At 60.5% G+C, this 21,763-nt stretch overlaps 1 protein-coding gene across 2 annotated transcripts; it reads left to right on the top strand.

Annotated features, from left to right (window-relative positions):
* Window positions 1-38: 38 nt before the first annotated feature.
* On the top strand, window positions 39-21,661 carry LOC104572040 (fibroblast growth factor receptor 4). 2 transcript variants are annotated; one of them, XM_088522553.1, is made up of 21 exons: window positions 39-112; window positions 231-334; window positions 490-585; window positions 1,403-1,553; window positions 2,962-3,201; window positions 16,905-17,174; window positions 17,280-17,369; window positions 17,509-17,675; window positions 17,768-17,891; window positions 18,182-18,372; window positions 18,496-18,634; window positions 18,753-18,946; window positions 19,119-19,264; window positions 19,361-19,482; window positions 19,598-19,708; window positions 19,853-20,043; window positions 20,478-20,600; window positions 20,685-20,755; window positions 21,026-21,163; window positions 21,233-21,338; window positions 21,422-21,661. In XM_088522553.1, exons 1-21 carry the CDS (start codon window positions 52-54, stop codon window positions 21,566-21,568), a joined length of 2,982 nt encoding a protein of 993 aa, XP_088378679.1. In that variant the 5' UTR covers window positions 39-51; the 3' UTR covers window positions 21,569-21,661. The 2 variants fall into 2 exon arrangements, with proteins under 2 accessions (XP_088378679.1, XP_088378680.1); XM_088522554.1 differs by lacking the exons at window positions 16,905-17,174; window positions 17,280-17,369; window positions 17,509-17,675; ... (11 more) ...; window positions 21,233-21,338; window positions 21,422-21,661 and adding exons at window positions 5,911-6,004; window positions 7,088-7,544.
* Window positions 21,662-21,763: the final 102 nt, after the last annotated feature.

Raw genomic sequence — 21,763 nt, 5'->3', positions numbered from 1 at the left:
AGCCGCGCAGCCCTCGCGAGAGCGGCGGGAGGGGCGGGCCGGGCGGCCAAGATGGCGGACGGGGCGGGTAGCAACGGGGACGCGGCGGCGCTGCCCGTGGGCAAGGAGGCGGGTGAGCGGGGCCGGGCGCCCCCGCCGGCCGCCCCGCCACGCGGGGGGCACGGGGCTCCCGCTGCCGGGGCAGCAGGCGGCTTTTCGGGAAACTTGAGCGCCCTGTTGTGTCTTTGCAGTGGAGCGGATGATCCGCGAGAACGGGCACATCTTCACGGACGCCCAGTGCAAGGTGTGCAGCGCGCTGCTCATCTCCGAGTCCCAGAGGCTCGCCCACTACCAGGTGAGGGCCGGGCTGCTGCCCAGCCTCGCGGTCTGCTTCCGCTAAAGGCTTTTTTTCGTTAAAGACTGTTGTTTCCGTAGGGAAAAGTGTTAAACGATGGGGTTTTTTTCTTGTTGTTTTGTTTGTTTGGAGTTATTTCTTGATGCTTTCTTCAGAGTAAGAAGCATGCAAACAAAGTCAGGCGGTATTTGTCTATCCATGGTGAAGAGGAGCTTGCACATGGGAAGAAAATGAAGCTGGATGCTAAGCAGGTAAAAAATACAGGTTTTCTTTATTATTATTAAAATTCAGGAAGTTGCGTGTTACACGATCTAGAGGGCCTTGAAAGTAAGTGCAGAGTGTGCCCTTGGAAAGGGTGTTGCTTGAACTGAGTAGCTCAGTGTCAGTCCTGTCACTAAGCCATTTTCCATGAGTGCAGCTCCATTGCCTTTTGTGTTTTAAACAACTGCATGTCTCCTTTTACTGGAAGCCGTCCTGGGAATGATTTGAACTGCGAGGGAATCATTTTTCCTTTCAGTGAGAGTATTCGTGGAGTGAGCAGCTACTGGAATTCACTTTCTGGGGGGGGGATCCATTCCGCTTGGCCATCTGTCTGCCCCACAACTCATTTGGGAAACAGATTCTACCTCTGTGATTGCTGCAGCTTTAATCCCTAACCCTCAAGCATTTGTAGCAGAGGGGAGAGGACGGGATCGAGAACAGGATTCCTTTGCCTGTCATGTCAAGCTTGGAAGCGACTGCTGTCGCCTGCTCAGCCAGCATCGTGTTGCAGATGGCCCAGTTGATAGCGACGTCGGGATCGCACACCTTGTGCAGAGGAGGGCTGGCGGCTCCCGCTCTGGCACGCAGGCATTTAACCTTCTCCTTAACTCCTGTAGGCCGGGTCTGCCCCCCTAGCTGAAGTGTTTCACTAGCAGCAGAAAGCAGGAGAAAGTTGCTGTTCACTGAAGGCAGGAGTGGTGCTGTGTCATGGAAACCCTGTTCAGTCAAATCTTCTCAACACCTAAACATCTCTGCTTATTTTGCTTTCATAGATACCTAAACTTTGCTATTTCCTCTTGTGAACAGGAGAGCAAGCAGGAGAGCAGCAATGGGGATGATAGGAACAAGTGCTGCCCCATCTGCAACATGACCTTTTCCTCTCCGGCTGTGGCAACCTCTCATTACTTGGGCAAAACTCACGCCAAGAATGTGAAGCAGCAGTCCCCCAAAGTGGAAGGTAGGTCTCTGTGTAGCACTTCTGTGCTGTACAAAGGGAGGCTGCTCAAGCTAAAAATTCAGAAGATTGAGTTGAGAAGTGTCACTGGACCCATGTTTAAGCTTTTGTGTGTAAGCAAATGTTCCTACACATGAAATAGGGCAGGCTACAGGGCACTTCCTGAGGTTCAGCCTGCCTGGCAGGCAGGCATTAAGGAGATGCTGAGTGGGGTCGTGCTTTGGTTAGGATAAACACAGCTTACATCTGTGCTGCATCCACCTCTCTGTGCTGGGAATGGGAGAGAGCCCTTCATGGAGCATTACTTTAAGCCATAGAAATGTTTGTTACAGGATATGGTGCCTGTTAAAAACTTGCAGGGACTTGAAATGATTGGGGGAACTCAGAAAACACAAATTCACAGTGCTATCTGAAGCAAAGATGTAGGCTCTGTGATTCAGGGATTTCTGAGCTGCAGGTTGCTGAGAACTGGTAGAATACAGCTGGACAGTGTCGTGTGTGCATGTCCTGGCCTCGTGCTCCTGCCACAGCATCCACTGCCAACCACGGGCAAGGCTGGGTGCTCTCCAGGCAGACCTCGATCTGAGGCCGTAGCAGCTGCCTGTGTTTCCCACCCCATGGTCAGCAGATAGAGAGGTCTGGAGGGTGAAGGAGCAGGTAGGGAGCCCCGGAGTCCTGGGTGGTCGGTACAGACTGTCAGGTTGAAAGAAAAATGTGGCCTCTGGGTGCCCCCGGTGGGTGGTCTGTGCTGGCACCGAGCTGAGGACACAGAGGCAGCCTGGAGCCTGCCCACCCTGCAGCCCGGGGAGGGTCTGGGGCACTTGGAAAGTTCATCTTCAATTAGAGGCCACAGTGGATGTCCCCGTCATACAGGAGAGTTTGGTTCGCTCTGTCAATTCACCGCGTTAGGCCTAGTCCTGTTTGTGCTGTTTCTGAAGCAAGACCCTTGCCTTTGCTTCAGGATCGAGTCCTGCAGTTAAACAGCGTTTGCAGAAACCTGCTTGGCCTCCCTAGAGAAGGGCTCTGTTCTCACTGCATCCTGCTTTCTTTGCCTGGCTCATAGCAGCAGGAGGGAAATGATCTATGTCATGTATTTGCATAAAACTATGCTTATGTTAACTCTATTGAGGAGAAATATGCAAATCTGTTCTTTTTTTCTTCTTTTTTAACCCTAGAAGTACTTCTGTTCTGGCCTACTCTAAATTGTCTTATTGTATGCTTCTGATTCTGGACTGTTAAGGGAAGAGATGGGAACAACCTGAGCATATTTAGAGGTCTAACGTTCTCTGTCTAACATTGCTTTTTCTTTTTTTTCTTTTTTTTTTTTTTTAATATGTATTGGGGGAAATTAAACAACTGCTTTTTACCTCTACGTTCTGTGACTGACCAACGATTTTGATTCACCCTACAGAAGTGGTGCCCTCCCAGAAACATCCTGCTGCCCTCCCTGCTTCTACTGTGTCCTCCAACCAAGAGAACAAGGACATTACTGACCCAGACAAGTTCTGTAGTCTCTGCCATGCTACTTTCAACAACCCCCTCATGGCAAAACAGCATTATGTGGGCAAGAAGCACAGAAAACAAGAGACCAAACACAAGCTGATGGCACACTATGGCCGAACCCCTGATGCATCAGCGTCGTCCTTCATGGGTGAGTTCCTAGCAGGCAGGTTAATAAATAAATTGCTGAAGAGCAGAGTGGGAGAGTGACAGGATGTGTCTGACAGGTCTCTGGGCCAGGCAGTCCATGTGCAGGGAACAAGGGAGATCTGCTGCTGGTGGGGGATAGCGATTCTTCACTGTAAGGTTGATTTGATTGATGCTGTAAACGCCTGGCAGCAAGAGGGGGGCTGAGACTGCAGCGCTGGGTCGTGTTCCACGACGCCGTCTGATCGGGTATGTCCGTTTCATTCTCCCTGTGGGGAACGCAGGGATTTTGGCCAGTATTGTTTCCAGCTAGGTGGATTGTGTCCAAAATGGAAAGATAAAAGTGACATTTGATTAAAAAAAATATCGTCAGAGGGGACCAGCCAAAGATGGAAGAAAAATAGGTTTAACTGCAGCTGCTGCTTCAAAGAACATGAAAGCCAGAGAGATTTCTGCCTTTTTGCCTCTGTGTGGGCACTTCCATCTGATGAACTAATGTAGCTCTCTCTGAAGCAGGCAGGAATGTGAAAAATTGAGCTATTAAGGAGGAGCTTTAGGCAGACAGTTAAAACTCTTCACTTAGTTTATGATCTGCTGCTTATGAGTACTTCTAAGTGCTGAAAGCTCTTGGAGGCTAGTGAAAGTGTTAGCAGCCCACAGTAAACTTCCTTGTGCTTCTCAGGAGCCCTCTGTTGGACCAGGAAATCTGGTACCTGCTGGATGCTTGAGGTAAAAAAACAAGCAGATAAATTGTGCTAAAATCCTCTTCAAAGGCTTCTTTCTCTGTCATAAATGTCCCCATAAGCAGAAGATTATCCTAATTCTTGGCAAGCTACCTTTAGATATTGGTAGCACTTAAGAGAAATGAGGCTCAATTATCCAGTGTTTTCTCCCACACTGCCTAGTCATGTAGGAGGTGGAAGAGGTGCTTTATATCTAGCGTTATCCATCTGTCTTTGCTTAATTAGTGGGGCCTGATCAAGGGCTCCACGTTCTTGTGACTCAGGATGTGCCAGTGGCAGAGCCCCAGCCCGGGCAGGCTGGGTAAGTGGGGAGTTCTGTGTCACTGATGTCTTCTGTGAAGCACTTGCAGGATGAAGCAACAACATCTATGTCTTCGTGGCACTTTGGCTCTTCCAGACAGGGTTTCAGAGCTTCAGCTGTAATCGGGAGCCGTTCCCGTGTAACGGGTGGCTCAAAGGGCTTCAGTCGGGCTGTTTCCTCCTGTTCATTTTGCCCCTCTCCCTTTGCTGTCGGCTGTGCCAAGCTGGCATGCTAGGAGATTTCTTCCCAGCACACTCGACTTGGTTCTCCTCTTTTATAAGGTTGAGCTCAGATGCTGATTCTTATTTTCTGTGAGGTAGCTGGTATCTTTCCCTGGCCTGTCCCATCGCTAAACCGGTCTCTGCTGGGATCTGGTAGCGAGTGAAGCCGTTCTCCATAGATCACCACCCAGACCTTGTCCAATTAAAGTTCCTCCAGGAACCACCAGCTCCAGGAGTGCAGTTTAAAGGACTTGCTGTACGTGCCAGTTTGCTGGACTTGCAGCACAGATCTTGACCTCTGTCATGCAGAGGGGTGGATGTGGTGACTGCAGCTGGTCGTCTGGCCTTTTATGCCCGTGTCCAGCTCTCTGTTTCAAGAGTCGAGCGGCCCATTAGTGTGTGAACCCTCTGCAGTGAAGCAGCCAGTGATGAAACATCTGCTGCGTTGTGTCGTGCATCTCACTCCGACACCGCACTGCTCAGCACCCCTAGGGTGAACATCTGACATTTCTTTACCTCAAGGAAATTTTCTTTATGTGAGTTGCTAAGGCAGAGCCCTTCCCCAGAGAGCTGGAGTTGGAGAGTAATTAATGTCCTGAGGACAACTGCCCTCAAGAGCTTCCCCTCTTACAGGCTCCTGCAGCAGACTGTACTGCCATGCCTGCTTGTTTGGTATGTGTGACCTCCAGAACCTTCATTCCAGCTGGAGCTGTCATGTTACACAAGACCGTTGATCTGTCTAGTACAACATTGTCGGAAACTTTTTTTTTTGCAGTTAACTGATACACTGGCTGCAGCTGAACTGCTTGAGGATAGAGTTTAGTATTCTCAATTCACACTTCAACACGGCTTAGCAGAATGCTGCATGGTGGAGCTTGACATCCTGTATAATCTCCTCTGACTCTTTTTAAATTTTTGATTAAATTATTTAATAAATATTAAACATTTATTTAATATTTCAGGTAATATATTTAAATAATTCAATATTTTAAATTTTGATTTTGCTTAAATATTCATTTACAAATTTATGCCTCTCCCTTTCGTTCTTTTATTTGATATAAAGATCAGAACAAGTGAAAATTTGGGAGAGAAGTGGAATTGCAGATTCTGTATAATGACAGGTATGGCTTCCTATTGTTAGGTTCTTTACTAGGCTTGATAGTATGAACTGTTTGTAGAAAATCTCTATTATTTTTTCATAGATGAGCAAACCTCTGTGACCAGGAAAAAATAGTGATTCCCTCACCCCACTCTGCGGCAACTGACCAATGTTTTAAGATGCCGATGGGGTGGTTGGATTCTGTGACCTCCCTACCTGCTAGCAACTAGCTATTTCTCTCTGTTTAACAGTTAATTACCACAGCAAGTGATTGATTATCTCACTTGTTTGTACCTCAGGCACCAAGTTGTTGGCTAGCTGTGTGTGCTAACATTGCTGTCTGTTTCAGCTGGGAAGGGCTACCCCTGCACCACATGTAACATAGTACTGAACTCCATAGAGCAGTACCAAGCTCACATCAGTGGCTTCAAACACAAGAATCAGTAAGTAACTTTCTTGTTTAAGTGTGTTTCCAGCTTCACTGTTCAAATCAATGGCTTAACTGTAACATAACTACACTTTTGGATGCATATTTCAAGCTGACTTGCAAGCAGAACAGTACAGTTTTGTGAAGCTTGGGCTGTTTGTTCTGAAGCAGATTCCACTTGTGGTGCTTTCCACCTGCTCAGCTTCTTTCACAGCTCCCTCTGCAGACAGCTCCGGGGTGCTGCTGAAAATAAAAGTGCCCTTCCATTGCTTTTGGCTCCTGAAAAGGTTGTGTGGGCCTCTGGAGTGAATGCATCCAGCCTGACACCCATTAAACACGGTTTCTGTAGCAACCAAGATTTTAATTTAATTCAAGCCTGACTTAGTGAGGTCTGCTTGCTGTTCTAGTCTCTCTTGAGTTGCTTGTCTTGCAATTGAGGATGTAGTCAGTGCACTCCAGAAACCAGGACTATATTGCTGAACAACTTCTCCTGGTTAGTGAGTTAAATAGCAGGATCCCCTGGGAATGTTATTGACATTTTAGGCTGCCAGGAAGATGACACATGATACTAAAAATACTTATGCTGGACACTGTCAAAGTTGGGATCCTTAATTCCAGAACCTTAACTAAGAGATGGTCAGTAACAAAGCCAGATTAACTGGTGTTTTTCTTAGGAAGAAATTAAAGAACAATGCATTAGGACACCCTGCCTAAAGTGCAGGCAGATTCAGAGCTGAATTTCCCAGCGAGGGGGATAACTCTCCTTTCAGGAAGCTGCTTTTGGAGTTAGCTCCGACATCACGTTCCAGTCAGCTCCTGCAGTCTGAAGGGAGAGGAAAGGGTCTTGCTTTGTAATGGGAGCTCTTTACAACCATGAGCTGGACAATAGCTGATTCTGCCCTGCTAAACCTGGCTTTTCCACACATGAGCACACCCACACAGAGGGAAGAACGCACCTGGGTGCTTTCCTGGCAAGTCTGTTGCCTTGGCTGTGGCAGGCCCTTGCTCTGCTGATAGCAGTGTTTGCAGGTGACATTGCAGAGCAGTTCTGACATTCTTCTTTCTCCATTCTCTTCTTGCTGCTCCCTTGGATGTCCAGGATACCAGGAGCAGTGCCGCTTGTAGGAGCGTTCCCACCGCAGCAGTACGTTCGGGAAGAGTCAACTGCCCCAGGAGGCTACAGTTATTTCAGCCAAGACTTCTAGAGCAAGTTGCAGCACTGTTCTTGGAGTTGTTGGTGGCTCAAGAACACACGTCCTTTGCCAGCCCACAATGGTTTCATTATCCCCCTGGATAAGCAAAGCCCTGCCCTCCTGTATGCGCCCATTGAGCAGAACAGAACGGGGGCTGAATCTTGCAGAAAAAGGATCCAGCTGGAAAAGACTTGCTAGACAGCAAATACTTCACTCCCTTAGAGTAGCTTTCATTGTGCAATTGCTTCCTGTAAAGGTGGGTGTGGTGTGAGAGGAAGTGTGTATCTGGAATACGGAGGCTTTGGCAACAGGCTGGCAAGGCCACCTCCTCCCTCCGCAGAGCAAATAGCGGATCCTCGCACCTGGAAGGGGCAGCATCCCGGGCTCCACGGTGTCTGCTGCCGGGGGAGAGCTCCCAGACCCCAGGGAGCAGCTCGGCCGTGCGCACGGGGCGCTGTGCGGCCGGCCTGGCTTTGTGCAGACCCAAAAGAGGGATTTGCAGCTCCCTGTGCCTCCTCCAGTCAGGTTTGTGTGCAGGATTGTTTTGAGCCACTGCTTGCTGTTCCAGCCTCTCCTAGTGACTGCAGCGCCCGTTCTGGAGCTCTGCTGTCTAGCTCTGGGTAACGAGTAGTTACAATTTGTGTTGCACAAGCTGCTAGTGGTAGGAGTGGGGCTGGAAAATGAGTTGGAGCTCCTGGCTCTCCAGGCAGCTCAGCCCTCTGCTCTGAGGATTTCCATGTGGAAGGAAGTAACTGTTTTAGCTGGTTTCTATGGAAGGTATGTGTCCTTCCTCCTGTGTGTTTTTTTTCCCTGTAAAAACATTATTTCCCTGGAGTATTTGGTAGCTAAATGCAGGAAATTTTGCACTCTGATGCAGATCCTGATAGAATTAAAAGTCTGAGATAAGCTCAATCTCAGACTTTTAATTCTATCAGGATCTGCATCAGAGTGCAAAATTTTGCATTTTGCTACAAAATACTCCAGGGAAATAATGTTTTTAAGGGAAAAAAAAAAAGGAGGAAGGAAATACACATAAAATAAAAAACTGTTACAACTCAGTTAAATCATGAGCTGACCAGAAAAACTCCTACAAGGTCTTTGAAAAGCTGCCTTCACTAGTCGTTTGCTAGATGCTGCTTGGCCAGCCCTTCTCCACAAAGTTCTTGCAGATTGTATCACCTGGAGGAAAGAAAAAAAAAACAAGCCGTTCTACGTTTCAAACGTGGAAATTAAAGCTTAGTGATCTCTTCACAGTGCTAGTGCGCTGTACTTGGTAGAAGCCCTGTGCTGAAGGGCTGGCTTCTGAGAGTTGTGTTTTGGGCGAGTTCCTCGGCTGTTTCACCCTCAGGCAGGGGCGCTGCCGTAGCCGTTGCGCTGGCGTCGCGTGGTGCCCGTGCTGCAGCTCGGTGCCTGGCGGAGCTGGGGCTGTGCTAGCCCGTGGCTACCGCGCTGTTCTCACCCCCAGCACCTGCCTCGGCCCCGCGGGGTGCTGGGTGCAGGGAGGGCTGCACCGCGCGGCGCTGCAGGGCTGCCCGCAGAGCTGCCCTCCCGCACCGGGGTTGCGGCAGCTCTTGGTAGGGCAGGACAGGGCCCTTCGCTCCGGGTGCTCCCCGGAGCCGCTGTCGCCCTCCTGAGGGCGCTTCCAAAAACCAGCGTCTGCCCTCATTGGGTTAATCCGGGAGAAAGAGCCAGATGTTCATCTCTCTGCCTGGAGCGAGTGCCTTCCCCTCCCTGCTCCGCAGGGTGCATGTTCTGTGGTTTCTTTCTTCACCCTGCACAGAGCTGCCGTCTTCACCTGGGACAGGCTCCTGCCGGTCTGGGTTTGCCTTCCTGATGTTTTCCAGGCTTGCACCGCTGCTGAGGCCTGATCTTAGTCCCCCGCTAAAGAGGGAGTGCTTTTAAAGCTGGCAAGTTGATCAACGAGCAGAAAACGGCAGTGAACTGAAGGAGCGTTGTGTGCTCGGGAGCGCCGGACGGCCTCCAGCCCCAGACTCTGCTGCATGGCCCTCGTCCCGCTGTACGAGGGCAGGTGACACCGAGAGGGATCCCCTGCCAGCACTGCCCCGTCTGCGTGACGCTGCAGCGGCTGTGCTGGCAGTGTGCCTCCTCCTGTACCCAGTGTTTATGTATCTGCAGTTCCCTAAGGTGTTCTATTGGGTGCTTTGAAGAATGGCAAGAAACCAGCACAGGCAGTACCAGGTACTGCCTGTGCTGGTTTCTTGCCATTCTTCAAAGCAAAGAACGGGATGCAGACACCTTAGAAACGCCTGGCTGGGCAGGAGGTTGGTGTCCGAACCCACCTTCCCCGAGCCGCCGTGTCGTCCCGCGGCACCGGAGCTCCAGACCCAGCTGGGCAGGTGCCGTCCTCCCCGCTGCCCTAGCGTGGCCGTGTGGCCTGGGCCCTGCCACAGGCACGCGGGGAAGGCGGGACAGCCTGGGCTTGGGCTGCTGGCCCTGGGCAAGCTGTCGTGGGGCTCCTGCCACCCTGCCTGCTGCCATGTGCTGGGGCTGAGGCTGTGTCCCCATAGCCGGCCCTGCGCCCCGGGCAGAGCAGGGCTCCCAGCACCAAGGGGGGCTTGTCCCCGTGGCCCGAGCCCTTCCTGTGTGGGAGGCGCCGTGCCCGGGGCAGCTCTCGCGGGTGCCGGGGCTGCTCCCGGCTGCGCTGGGCTGTTGCTGCAGCTCCTGGCCCTGCGGCTCGCGGTGGCAGAGCTCCCTGGGCAGCCCCTGCGTTACCTGTGCCCGTCGCAGGGCAGCGGGGGCCCGCAGGGCTCCCGGGGTGGCAGTCGCCGCCAGGTGGCAGCTCTGGTGCTGCGGGGGGTGTCGCAGGGTGCTCGGAGACCTGCCAGCCCCTCCTGCGCTCCAGACGGGGCCAGCCTGGGAGCCCAAGTCCCCATGTCCTGGCTCTGCCCTCCCGGGGCTCTGCAGCTGGGGGACTGCTCTGACGGGGGCCCATGCAGCGGCCAGCTGTGCCCCCTGCGCCAGCCAGGCCTGGGCATCACCTCTGCCAGGGCTCCTGGTCTGCAGCTGCAGCACCCGTGGGCGCCCTGGAGCGTGTTGGCGCAGACTGCAGGGCAGGCTGCAGCGTGGAGCCATGGAGGATCCTGCAGCGAGGAGCCATGGAGGATCCTGCAGCGAGGAGCCATGGAGGATCCTGCAGCGAGGAGCCAGGCTGGACCCTGCAGTGTGGAGCCGTGGAGGACTCTGCAGTGCAGAGCTGTGGAGGATCCTGTAGCACAGAGCCAGGCCAGGTCCTGCAGCGCGGAGCCACAGAGGATCCTGCAGCGCGGAGCCGGGCCGGATGCTGCTGCATGGAGCCGTGGCGGGTGCTGCCCCGTGCTGCAGTGCAGCCGCCCGGCCCCGCTCGGCCTCCCTGCCCGGGGCCTCCGCAGGCGGCTCCGTGCCGGGCCGGGGCCCTGGCTGCCCGCGCCAGGCCGAGCCCCAGCGCCTTCCGGGCTGGCAGGCCCCACGCAGGGCACGGAGCCACCGCGCGGCCACATCCCCCGCGGAAGCGCCGCCGTCCCCTGCCGCAGCCGGCTCCTTGGAGCCCGCGAGTCTGCGGAGCCGGCGCGTCCTCCAGCGCGGCGCTGCGGAGCCGGCGCCAAGTTCCCCCCGCGCCGCGCAGAGCCCGGCCCTGCCTGCAGCCCTGCGCCTCTCCAGCCCCGTCGTCTCCAGCCAGAGAATCAGCTGCGGATGCAGGGCCAGGCTGAGGCTGGGGACGCAGGGTGGCCCAACTCCTGCCAGGGGGCCGCCCTCGCTGCTCGCTCCGCGCTGCAGTGCCAGCCCTGGCCCCGCGAGGCTGCAGGGCCCTTCCTGCCCCTGCCTGCAGGGAGGTGCCCGTCTCCACGGTGCCCCCGCACCGGGGCTCGGCCGAAGCGCAGGACTGCAGTGTGACACTGTGCTCTGAGTCCCCAAAGACCGCGGCAGCTTCGTGTTTGCCGAGTTCTGCCTGGTTAAAGCTTAACCGGGCCGAGTTGCTCCATCCGTCCCTGTGCGTGGGAGATAAGGAAACCCGGGCGCCCGGCTCCGCATGGGGAGCGCTGCCCCGAGCCCGGGGCTTGTGCGGGGCAGGCAAAGGGTCGGCGCCAGCTTCACACGCTGCTGAGCTGCTCCCTTGCCACAGGGCCCCGCTCTGCCAAGCAGCGTGCGGAGCGGGGACTCGCACCCCTGCGCATGCCCTGGACACGGACACCAGGTGCCCCCCGGCATCACGGCACCGCTCAGCCTGCTGCTGCAGCAAGCACCCGCTCACAGGGGATATCAGCAAGGCCAGAGCTGGGAGACCGGGGCAGGGACCGGCTCCGGAGCTGTCCTGCCCAGCCGGGAGCCAACCGGCTTCCCCCGGTGCCGCCCCGGCCTGCGGGTCCCTGCTGATAAGAGGGCTGCAGGCTGTGATCGGGGCTGTAGAGCTGCCGTGTCAAGTCCAGCAGGGCTGCAGGGACGGGAGCCTTTGCCCCCGGAGCCTGCAGGGCCCCTGCGCGCGCGGAGGGAGCTTGCTCGGCCTCAGCGTCCTGCCCCCGCGCACGTCCGGGCCTGGGTGCTGGGAGCCAGGGGAGCCTGTGCCCCAACAAGAGCCGTTCAGGAGCCGCCAAGAGAAACTTCCAGGAGGAAAGAGCCCCCCGGGCTGCGGCCCCCCCAGGAGCGGCGGGGCCGCGCGCGCTCGTGCTGGCCGCAGGTGCGACCGCAGCAGGGCCGGCGGCGAGGCCGGGGCCCGGCACAAGGGGCGGCTCTGTTCCCGCGGCCCCGGCTGCCTTCCAAGAGCAATATTGTTGGCACCAGGCAGGCTCGCTGTGCCGGCAGCGCATACACGGGCCTTTCATGAGGGCAGCGGGGCTGATTTACTGCCTGGGGGAAGGGGCAGGGCTGGCAGGATGGAGGCCTGGGCTGCCCCGCGCGCTCGCTGCCGCCGGCTCCGGTCCGCGCAGGCCTCGCCGCACGTTGCCTCCGCGCCGGCAGGGGCGGCAGGGGCCTCCAGGGACGGTGCTGGGGACACCGGGTCCTGCGTTAGGGCACCCTCGCGGAGCCCTGGCCGGAGGGAGCGGGGAGAGGCGCCGCGTTTTCGCCAGCGCCGCCGCCCTGCCCAGCACCGCGTCCCTGTGCGCAGCCCCGGGCAGCGAGGGCGGCTGCCGGGTGCCCCCGGCGCGGGGGAGCCGGCGCTGCCACAATCCCCCCTTGTTGCTGCTGGAGGCGGCAGCGCTGCCGGGGGCGGCCGGCCACCGGGGGCCGTGCTGCCGTGAAGGGCTTTTTGTTTGTCTTCAGTTGCTGCTATAAATCACCAGCCGGAGCCCCCTAGCCCGGCTCAGCCCCACGGCAGGGAGGGGATGGAACCCGGCCTCCTGCCCCATGGCTCAGCCCCACAGCACAGCCCCAAGCTGCACCTCCCGCCCTGGGGATGCTCAAGCTTGTGCAGGAGGGAGTCCTGGGGCAGGGGACCCGCGGGTGACGTGGGGAGCATCTTGGTGCTGGCGCGAGCATCTCCTGTGCTGCTCCCATCTGCCCGCGCTGTCCTGGATGGGGTGCAAGGGGTCTCAGCCCCACAGCAGGCCGGGCCCGCGTGCAGCCAGCCCAGGTCAGAGCAGGGCTGAACCCAGCGTCTCCCTGTGCCCCGGCAGGCTGCGAGCCCTGCAGCGGCTGCTGCTGCTCCGTGAAATCAATGTTCCCGTCCGCTTCACGCGCCGGCAGGAATGTCGGCCACGCCAAACAGCTGCCGGCAGCCCCGAGGGCTCCCGACCCCAAGGACTGTTCGGTGGCCCAACACCTCAGTCCCCGGCCCAGCGCCCAGGACAGGGACACGCGTGCTGGGTGATGGCTGCCACCGGCACTCGTAGCACAAACAGGCTGGGCCTTCATTGCAATGCGAGTGTTTTATGCTGGAAGTTGCCATTTTTGCGTGACAAAGCAGCATGGGAAAAGCTGTGCTGGGCCCTATGGGCACAGCCCTGCAGGGGCCTCAACCGGCGACAGCCCCGTCCCCCCCGACGGAGCTGACGCGTCGCACCCCGCTCGTCCTGCAGCGAAGCAGAGAGCAGCGCGAGGAGGCGCTGCGGCCGCTCGGCGCCAGCCTGGGCACGAGGAGGAGCCGCAGCCGCTTCCCGGGAAGCTGCGGAGGGGCTGCGGCTGCCTCGCTTGCTCAGGGCTCCTGTGCCGGCAGCACAAGAGGCGCTGGAAGGCAGGCTGGGGCTGCAGGAGCGTGAGGCAACGTGTTTATCGGTCGGATTAGGGCCCCCCAGCCCTGGCGCGCAGGCTCCGTGTGTTTTACAACAGTCTGTTACGGGCTCCTAATGAGGGTCACGGCCACTTTATGGCACCGGGCAGTGATAACACTGCAACTAATTGTGGCAGAATTAGCGAGGCGGCTGCTTCCCAGCGAGGCTGGGGATGGGCACCAGGCAACACGCCGTGCGGGGCTGTCCTGGTGGGAAGCTGCTTCCATGGCACCCTCGGCATCTCCAGAACCGCTGGCTCCCCTGGCAGTCGGAGTCACCTGCAGCAGGGCCAAGCAGAGGCCATGCAGGTGCAGGGGTGGCATCCTGCCCACGGGCACCATGTCCTGCCCACGGGCACCATGTCCTGCCCAGGGAGGGCGGCTGCCGCTCTCCATCCCTCTATCAGGGTGTCCTCAAGTCTGGTCCCCGCCGCGGGGCCGGTACCGGCCCTGGGTGCTGCCCTGCCCCAGCACGTGGGGTGGCAGATGAGAAGGTGCTGGGCAGAGCAGGAGCCCAGCACAGCAGCCCCAGGGCCTGGGCAGGGCGGGAGGGTCCCTGGCAGGGCCCCCAGCCCCAGGGCAAGGCAGGGGCCTGGCTAAGGTGTCCGTGAAAGGAGGCTGGGAACACTGGAGCCAAGGGACAAAGCCGGCTGATGGCCCTGGCATTGGTATGCGGCAGGGCAGGGAGAGATAAGGCAGGTCCCCCGCCACGGCCTCTGCCCACAGGCCTGACCCTGTTCTCTGGCTGGAGCTTCTCAGCCGGGGTGACGGCAACAGCGGGGCCCCTGCGTCCTGCTCCCCCAGCACCGGCCTCCCCTGCCCGCCTGGCAGGGAATGATGTTTTTGCGTCCAGCACCCGCTCCCGTTCCTGGGACACTGCGCAGGGGTGACCGCGGGAAGCCCCGGGGCCGCCCATCCCCGCTGCTGCGGGCGATAAGGGCCGAGCTGCCGCCTTCCCCCGCCCCACGGCAGCGACCCTCAGCCCCCGGCGCTGCCCCAGCCCCACGGCACCTGCTCCGGCCCCACGGCGTGTCCCCGTCCCCCCGCCCCCGCTCCGGGGCTATCCAGGACCCCCGGGCCGGGGCGCTCCCGGGTGCCGGGCGGGCGCGCGCGGGGGAGGGCGGGCGGGCGGGCGGGCCGCCCCCGGCGAGGGCCGCACGCGGCGCCGCTGTAACCCGAGCGCTTCCCTACAAAGTGGCCGCGGCGGCGGCGGCGGCGGCAGAGCCGGGACGGCGGGCACCGAGCGCGGGAGGAGGGAGGGAGGGAGGGAGGCGGCGCGTTGCCGCCCTCGGCAGCCGCTCGCCCGCCCGCCCGCCCGCTCGCCATGGGGCCACGCCGCTGAGCCGGCCCCGCGCCCCGACGTGAGCGGCGGCCGCGGAGAGCGCGGACTTTGCCCGGGCCCTCCCCGCCGCGAGCGGGCGGCCCCGCCGAGGGAGCCCCTCAGCGCCGGTAACGACCCGCGACCCCCGCCGCGCTCGGGATCCCCGGCCCCTCTCCCCTCGGGACTCTCCCCGCCGCCAGCCCTGTCCCCTCTACCCTCAGGGCTGTCCCCAACCTGGAACTTGTAATCCCTCCATCTCGGTGGGGCCCCAGCACCCTCTCCCCCGCATGACCCTCGTCTTGGGACCCTCCACCCTTGGGGCTGCCCCTGGGACCCACCTCACCTCGGGGCACCCTGATTGTGCAGCTGCAGGTCACCCTTGTCTGAGCGGACCTGTGCCCAGCACAGTGGCCAGACGGGGCTCAGAGTCTTGTTTCCTGCTGCTGCCTTGCAGGGTGCAGGTCCCTGAGCCCCAGCAGGGACCCCCCACTCATGTCTGCCCATGCAGCCATCAGGGCTTGAGGGCTGGAGGGGACTTTGTCTCACCCGGGGCTCCCCTCACTGCCACGATGACATGCTGTGGGGACTTTTGCCATCCACATGCCCTTCAGAATGTCCCGTGTGGCACCTCGGGCGGGCTAGAACGCAGAGGTGACACCCCCATCCCTCCCCACTCGCCCCAGCTGGCCGGAGCTGCGCGGGGCAGGAGCCAGCTGCCCGCTCAGGGACACGGTGGTGGCTCCCGCAGTGGCTCCGCTCACGGCGCTCCCGCCTGTGTTGCAGGGTGCGGAGCCACGCGCTGACCGGGCCTGCAAGATGTGGCTCCCGCTGCACATCCTGCCCGGGCTCCTGCTGGTGGCCACGGGGGCTCTGCGGGCTGCTCCCCAGGGCAGGACGCTGGAGCCAGGTACTACTGCTGGGGACACACGCGGGGCTTGGGGAGAGGGGACGGTGGCACGGAGGGACTGCAGCTCCCAATGCATCCCCAGACCTGCCAGGTGCGCAGGGTGTTGGGGCGAGCGGGGGCACCTGCATGGCTGGATGCATGGCCCAGAGATGGGGACTGTCTGAGAGGAACAGGACCTGCTTGAGGCAGCCTCTTTGCTTGAGGTGGCTGTCCCTGCATTACTGGGGTTTGGATTTGCTCATGGAAGAGCGCGGAGGCGCAGGGTGGTGTGAAAGCCCGCGCTGCGGCAGTTGTGTGTTATCCATTAGCACCTGGGAATGCCCCGGAGGTGCTGGCCGGCCAAGCCTCTTGTGGGGGCTCCAGTGTGGACCAGGGAATAACCCATGTGCCCGGCGGCCCCTCGGCTTGTCTGGTGGCAGAGCAGGGGCCGGGGAGCACACGGGCGCGTGGGCAGGGGGCAGTGCACGAGCAGGGCTCCCAGCACGTGGGGCCCAGTCTCTGCAGGGGTGGGAGTTGCAGCTGGTGTTTGCTGAGCTGGTGCTTGGGTTATTTCTGTGCGAGATGGCCATGAGGTGGGCAGAGCCGGGGCTGCGTTCCCGGCTGCGCCCCGGGCATGCGCACGTGTTGCGTGGGACACGCGGTTGTGCGGAGGGCGATCTGCAGACCCGGCTTCTGCACGCGGTGCCGGGAGGCCCTGGATCTGGCTTCGGAGGTGCTTGGCTCCTAACATCTCCCCTAAGCAGGGCCGTGGTGGCCCCTGATGTGGCCCAGGTCCAGGCCATGAGTGCAGACCACATTGGCTGCGGGACAGGCGCCAGCCATGGGGAGCAGCAGCCCCACTGCGTAGGAGGAGAGAACACAGGGCATGGAGAGCCTGGCCCTGGAAAGGGATGTGGGGCAGCGTGATGGGAGATGCCGCTGCCTGGGACAAGTCTGGCGTGTGGAGGAGCTGGGGAGCCCCTACCCCAGTCAGTGCAGAGGGGGTGTCCGTCCTCCATGGGGCAGAAGGGGCTCAGGCAGCCTGCGGCACAGGGAGCGGCTGCTCCACAGGGATGTGGCCTTGGACGGGGACATGGCAGTGCCAGGCAAACGGCCGGGGAAGCCTCATCCCACGCCCGAGGACAGAGTCCAGCCCTCGCCCATGGCCACAGGCTGGATGGGGCGCTGGAGCCGGGCACCAGGCCATGCCGTGTGCTCTGCGCGCCGGGGGGTGCCGGGGGTCCCGCTGGCGGGGAGTGTGAGCGGGGCTGAGCTCTGGGGCTGGTGCTCAGCGTGTTTCTCCCGGGCTGGCAGGGATGTTCGAGAGCCCTTTGCTGGAGTCAGAAGAGGAACATCTCCTGCTGGACCCAGGCAATGTGTTGAAGCTGTACTGCGATGCCAACCAGAGCAGTGCCAGTGTGGTCTGGTACAAGGAGTCCAGGCCTCTTGTCCCAGGGGGTCGCATCCGTCTCCAGAAGAGCCTGTTGGAGATCTCGGAGGTCGCCTACGAGGACTCAGGGCTCTACGTTTGCCGGGCACGGGCGACCGGGAAGATCCTGCGCAACTTCACCCTCTCCGTCGTGGGTAAGAACCCAGGCAGTGCGTGGCGCACTGTGGGGAGGAGGGTACCCCATGTCCCCTGCCGTGCTGCGGATAGACGTGTCCCTCTCAACCTATCTTCCCTTGCAGACTCGCTGGCATCGGGTGATGACGATGAAGACAGTGATGGGGACAGTCCTCATGGAGACCGGAACGACGAGCCCGTCTACTTGCACAGAGGTCAGTGCTGGTCGAGCCACATCCAGGCTCCGGCTTGTCCCCGTGCCAAGAGCAGCTCGGCCGAGCCCGGGGCTGCTCCCGGCCCTGCAGCTGGGACACGCAGCGCATCCCGCTGGGCATTAACCACGTGTCTCCCCAGCGCCCTACTGGACACATCCGCACCGGATGGACAAGAAGCTGTATGCGGTGCCCGCGGGGAACACGGTCAAGTTTCGCTGCCCGGCCTCGGGCAGCCCCAGCCCCAGCATCCGCTGGTTCAAGAACGGGCGCGAGTTTCGAGGGGAGCACCGCATCGGAGGCATCCGGGTAAGAACACGGGTTCCCCTGCGCGGGGTCTGCCTAGTACGGGGTCCAGCTCAGCGGCGCTGCCCTTCACCACATGGCTGCCCTCTCTGCAGCTTCGGCACCAGCACTGGAGCCTGGTCATGGAGAGCGTGGTGCCCTCCGACCGCGGCAACTACACCTGCCTGGTGGAGAACAGGTTCGGCAGCATCCGCTACAGCTACCTCCTGGATGTACTGGGTGAGCGCTCCCTGGGCTCTGCTCGTGAGAGAGGGGCACAGGCCCATGGGGAAGGAGGCAGTGGACCCTGCTCAGGTCCTCATTGCTCGAGCAGCCCACACATCCCTGCAGAGTCCCGAGCACCCAAGGGACATGGGGATGCGAGAGCAGGCTTGGAGCTGGGCTGGGACAGTCTAGGGAGGGACTTGCTACAGCTGCTGGGGCTCCCAGAGGGCAGGGAGGGAGGCAGAGGCCCTGCCCCAAGCGTCACGTGCTGTGTTGGTGACACTGCCCTGCTTTCCTCTGTGCAGAGAGGTCACCGCACAGGCCCATCCTGCAGGCTGGGCTGCCCGCCAACACCACAGCCCTGGTGGGCAGCGACGTGGAGTTCTTCTGCAAGGTCTACAGCGATGCCCAGCCTCACATCCAGTGGCTGAAGCACATCGAGGTGAACGGCAGCAGCTACGGTCCTGATGGCGTCCCCTACGTGCAAGTGCTCAAGGTAACACACAGCCCTGGAGAGGCAGGGACTGTGATGGGGATGGCCACCTCGAAGCGGAGACGAGAGGTCTGCACAGAGCCCGCCGTCAAGGAGGGTGCTCACGCTCTGCCCCTTCCCTTGCAGACCGCAGACATCAACAGCTCGGAGGTGGAGGTGTTGTACCTGCGCAATGTCTCCATGGAGGACGCGGGCGAGTACACCTGCCTGGCGGGGAACTCCATCGGCCTCTCCTACCAGTCCGCCTGGCTCACCGTGCTCCCAGGTGAGCGCTGGGGCTCTGGGGCAGCGGCGCGAGGCTGCTGCGGGAGCCGGGGCCATGCAGGAGACAGGCCTGGGCGTGCGGGGACTGTGGCCCTGGCCAACTCGTTTGCTCCCTCCAGAAGAGGACCTGGAGCGGGAAGCTGAGGCCCCTGAGACCAAGTACACAGACATCATCATCTACACGTCGGGCTCGCTGGCCGTGGCCATGGCTGTCATCATCGTGGTGCTGTGCCGGATGCAGACCCAGTCGAGCAAGCAGCCTCTGGAGCCCATGGCTGTCCACAAGCTCTCCAAATTCCCACTCATCCGACAGGTACACGCCAAGCAGGAGCCCTGGGAACATGGAGGGGCAGCTTCTACTAGTGCCACGTGCAGCTGTGGCACCGCTGGATCCCTGCATGTGCCTGCTGTCCTTGGGCTGGGAGCCCTGTCCGGCCCCAGAGCACAGGGCTGGAGGGCTGAGGTCTCCTACCTTCTCTCCGCAGTTCTCCCTGGACTCCAGCTCGTCTGGGAAGTCCAGCACATCCCTGATGCGCGTCACTCGTCTCTCCTCCAGCTGTGCCCCGATGCTGGCTGGGGTCATGGAGCTCGACCTGCCTCTTGACTCCAAGTGGGAATTCCCCCGGGACAAGTACGGTGCCGCAGCATGGGGGAGAGGGGCTCTGTGCCCGGGGCGGGCAGCAGGGCGCTCCTGCGGGGCGCTCACGGGTCCATCTCACTCTACCAGGCTGGTGCTGGGCAAGCCCTTGGGAGAAGGCTGCTTTGGCCAGGTGGTGCGGGCAGAGGCCTACGGCATCGACAGGGACCGGCCGGACCGAGCCGTCACCGTGGCTGTCAAGATGCTCAAAGGTAACCGGTTCCGCGCGGTGTCCCTGGCACACAGGCTGAGGTGGTGCCAGGCAGTGAGGGGGACTGACTGTGGTGTCACCCCAGCTGGCACAATGACACGACCCTCCTTCCCCAGACAATGCCACCGACAAGGACCTGGCTGACCTCATCTCCGAGATGGAGATGATGAAACTCATGGACAAGCACAAGAACATCATCAACCTCCTGGGAGTCTGCACGCAGGATGGTGAGGGGGGCTCAGGGGAGTGTGGAGGGCAGGCTGAAAGGGCAGAGGAGGGGGCACTTCTTGGTGGGCTGCTGAGTGGGCAGGAAAGAGCTGGAGGGCACCCGGAGGGGCGCTGGGGCTGAGCAGCATGGACACCCTTTCCAGGGCCGCTCTACGTGATCGTGGAGTTCGCTGCAAAGGGCAACCTGCGCGAGTACCTCCGGGCCCGGCGGCCCCCGACGCCTGACTATACTTTCGACATCACTGCGATGCCTGAGGAGCAGCTCTCCTTCAAGGACCTGGTCTCCTGTGTCTACCAGGTGGCCCGTGGCATGGAGTACCTGGAGTCCAAACGGGTACGGCTGGCACAGCCCATTGGGATGCCTGTGCCTGCGAAAACCTTGGGGCGGGTGCGGTGCTGGTGGAGGCCCTGTGTGTTTCACATCCCTGCTGATGCCACTGTCCTCTCTCTGAATGGAGACAGGAGGCCCAGCCACCTCCTCCAGGCTGTGCAGAGCTCACGGCCGTATCCAGCGAAGCTCAGGGCAGCATCTCCAAGATCTCCCCAGAAACATCTGTGCAGGACAGACCTGTCCTGCCTTCTGATTTTCTTCCCCAGATGCTACTGTCACTGCAGCCAGCCCCATGGGAGTGACCCTGATATAGAAGCGTGAAGGGGCCTGGGGGCCATGGGGCGCACGGGAGGTGTGTGGCAGTCAGGTGTGCAGAGGGGACACGCAGAACCAGAGCCACTGTCTCACACCTCTGGGTGATGGCTCCTTCCTGGCAGTGCATTCACCGTGACTTGGCTGCCCGCAACGTGCTCGTCACGGCAGAGAGCGTGATGAAAATCGCTGACTTCGGCTTGGCCAGAGATGTCCACGACATCGACTACTACAAGAAAACCAGCAATGTGAGTGTGGTGGGGACTGGGAGAGCGGAGGGGACGGGGACGGGGGCCCCTAGCCATGGCTAAGCAGAGGGCTTGTTCTTGCAGGGCCGCCTGCCTGTGAAGTGGATGGCACCAGAGGCCCTGTTCGACCGCGTCTACACGCACCAGAGCGACGTGTGAGTCCCAGGGAGCGGGGAGTTATGGGGTGGGCCGAGGCGGCTCCGTGGGGCGATGCCCACCCTGGGGAACTCCCATAACTAGGCAGGCACCCCGCAGGGCACCGTCTCTCCCAGGGGTGATGCCGGGCTCTGCGGGTGTCTGGGTGTCTTGTCCCTCCCTCCCATGGCACATCGGGTGCTGTGGGGGCAGCGAGGGCGCTGCCTGTGCAGGAAGGGCTTGGGTATGAGGCTCACCTGCCCCCCACTCTTTGCTGCCTGTGATCCCAGGTGGTCCTTTGGGATCCTCATGTGGGAGATCTTCACGCTGGGGGGCTCGCCCTACCCTGGCATCCCCGTGGAGGAGCTCTTCAAGCTGCTGAAGGAGGGGCACCGCATGGACCGGCCCTCCAACTGCACCCACGAGCTGTGAGTAGCGGCGGGGGCGCGGGGCTCCCGGCCCGCGGCGCGGCCCCGCTGACGTGCCCTCCTCGCCAGGTACATGCTGATGCGGGAGTGCTGGCACGCCGTGCCCTCGCAGCGCCCCACCTTCAAGCAGCTGGTGGAGGGGCTGGACAAGGTCCTGGCCGCCGTCTCCGAGGAGGTGAGTGGTGCTGGCTCCTGCCCCGCGCGGTGCCCACGGGTGGCAGCGCGGCGGGCGCTCACGGCCCCGGCTCTCCCCTGCAGTACCTGGACCTCTCCATGCCCTTCGAGCAGTACTCGCCCTCCTGCGAGGACACCACGAGCACGTGCTCCTCGGACGACTCCGTCTTCACCCACGACCCACTGCCGCTCGCTCCCTGCCTCTTCTCCTACCCCAGCGTGAGGACATAAGGGTGGGCAGGAGCGGGAGATGCCGAGGGTGCCGCCGCTCCCGGGGGCAGCAGATGCACGAAGCGGGTGCAGGGCTGTTCCCTGCGGTGCATGGGCAGGGCCCCGAGCCACGTGCCGGGGCGGGGGGTCCCTCTCTGGGGTGCCTGGGCTCTTCCATGCCCAGCCTCTGTTTCTGCGTGATGCAGTCCAGGCTGA

Source organism: Tinamus guttatus, unplaced genomic scaffold (assembly GCF_059628265.1).
Source record: "Tinamus guttatus ecotype Peru unplaced genomic scaffold, ASM5962826v1 Tinamus_guttatus_pri_ptg000155l, whole genome shotgun sequence".
NCBI lineage: Eukaryota > Metazoa > Chordata > Aves > Tinamiformes > Tinamidae > Tinamus > Tinamus guttatus.
The sequence above is the reverse complement of the archived record's forward strand: the minus strand, read 5'-3'. Positions and strand labels throughout refer to the sequence as shown.

Excerpts from the sequence above, each read along its gene's own strand:
- LOC104572040 (XM_088522553.1), top strand. The coding sequence starts at position 52 with ATGGCGGACGGGGCGGGTAGCAACGGGGACGCGGCGGCGCTGCCCGTG. Across the intron at positions 17,175-17,279 it reads CTTCACCCTCTCCGTCGTGG|ACTCGCTGGCATCGGGTGAT; the intron begins GTAAGAACCCAG and ends CTTCCCTTGCAG. Across the intron at positions 19,709-19,852 it reads GGGAGTCTGCACGCAGGATG|GGCCGCTCTACGTGATCGTG; the intron begins GTGAGGGGGGCT and ends CACCCTTTCCAG.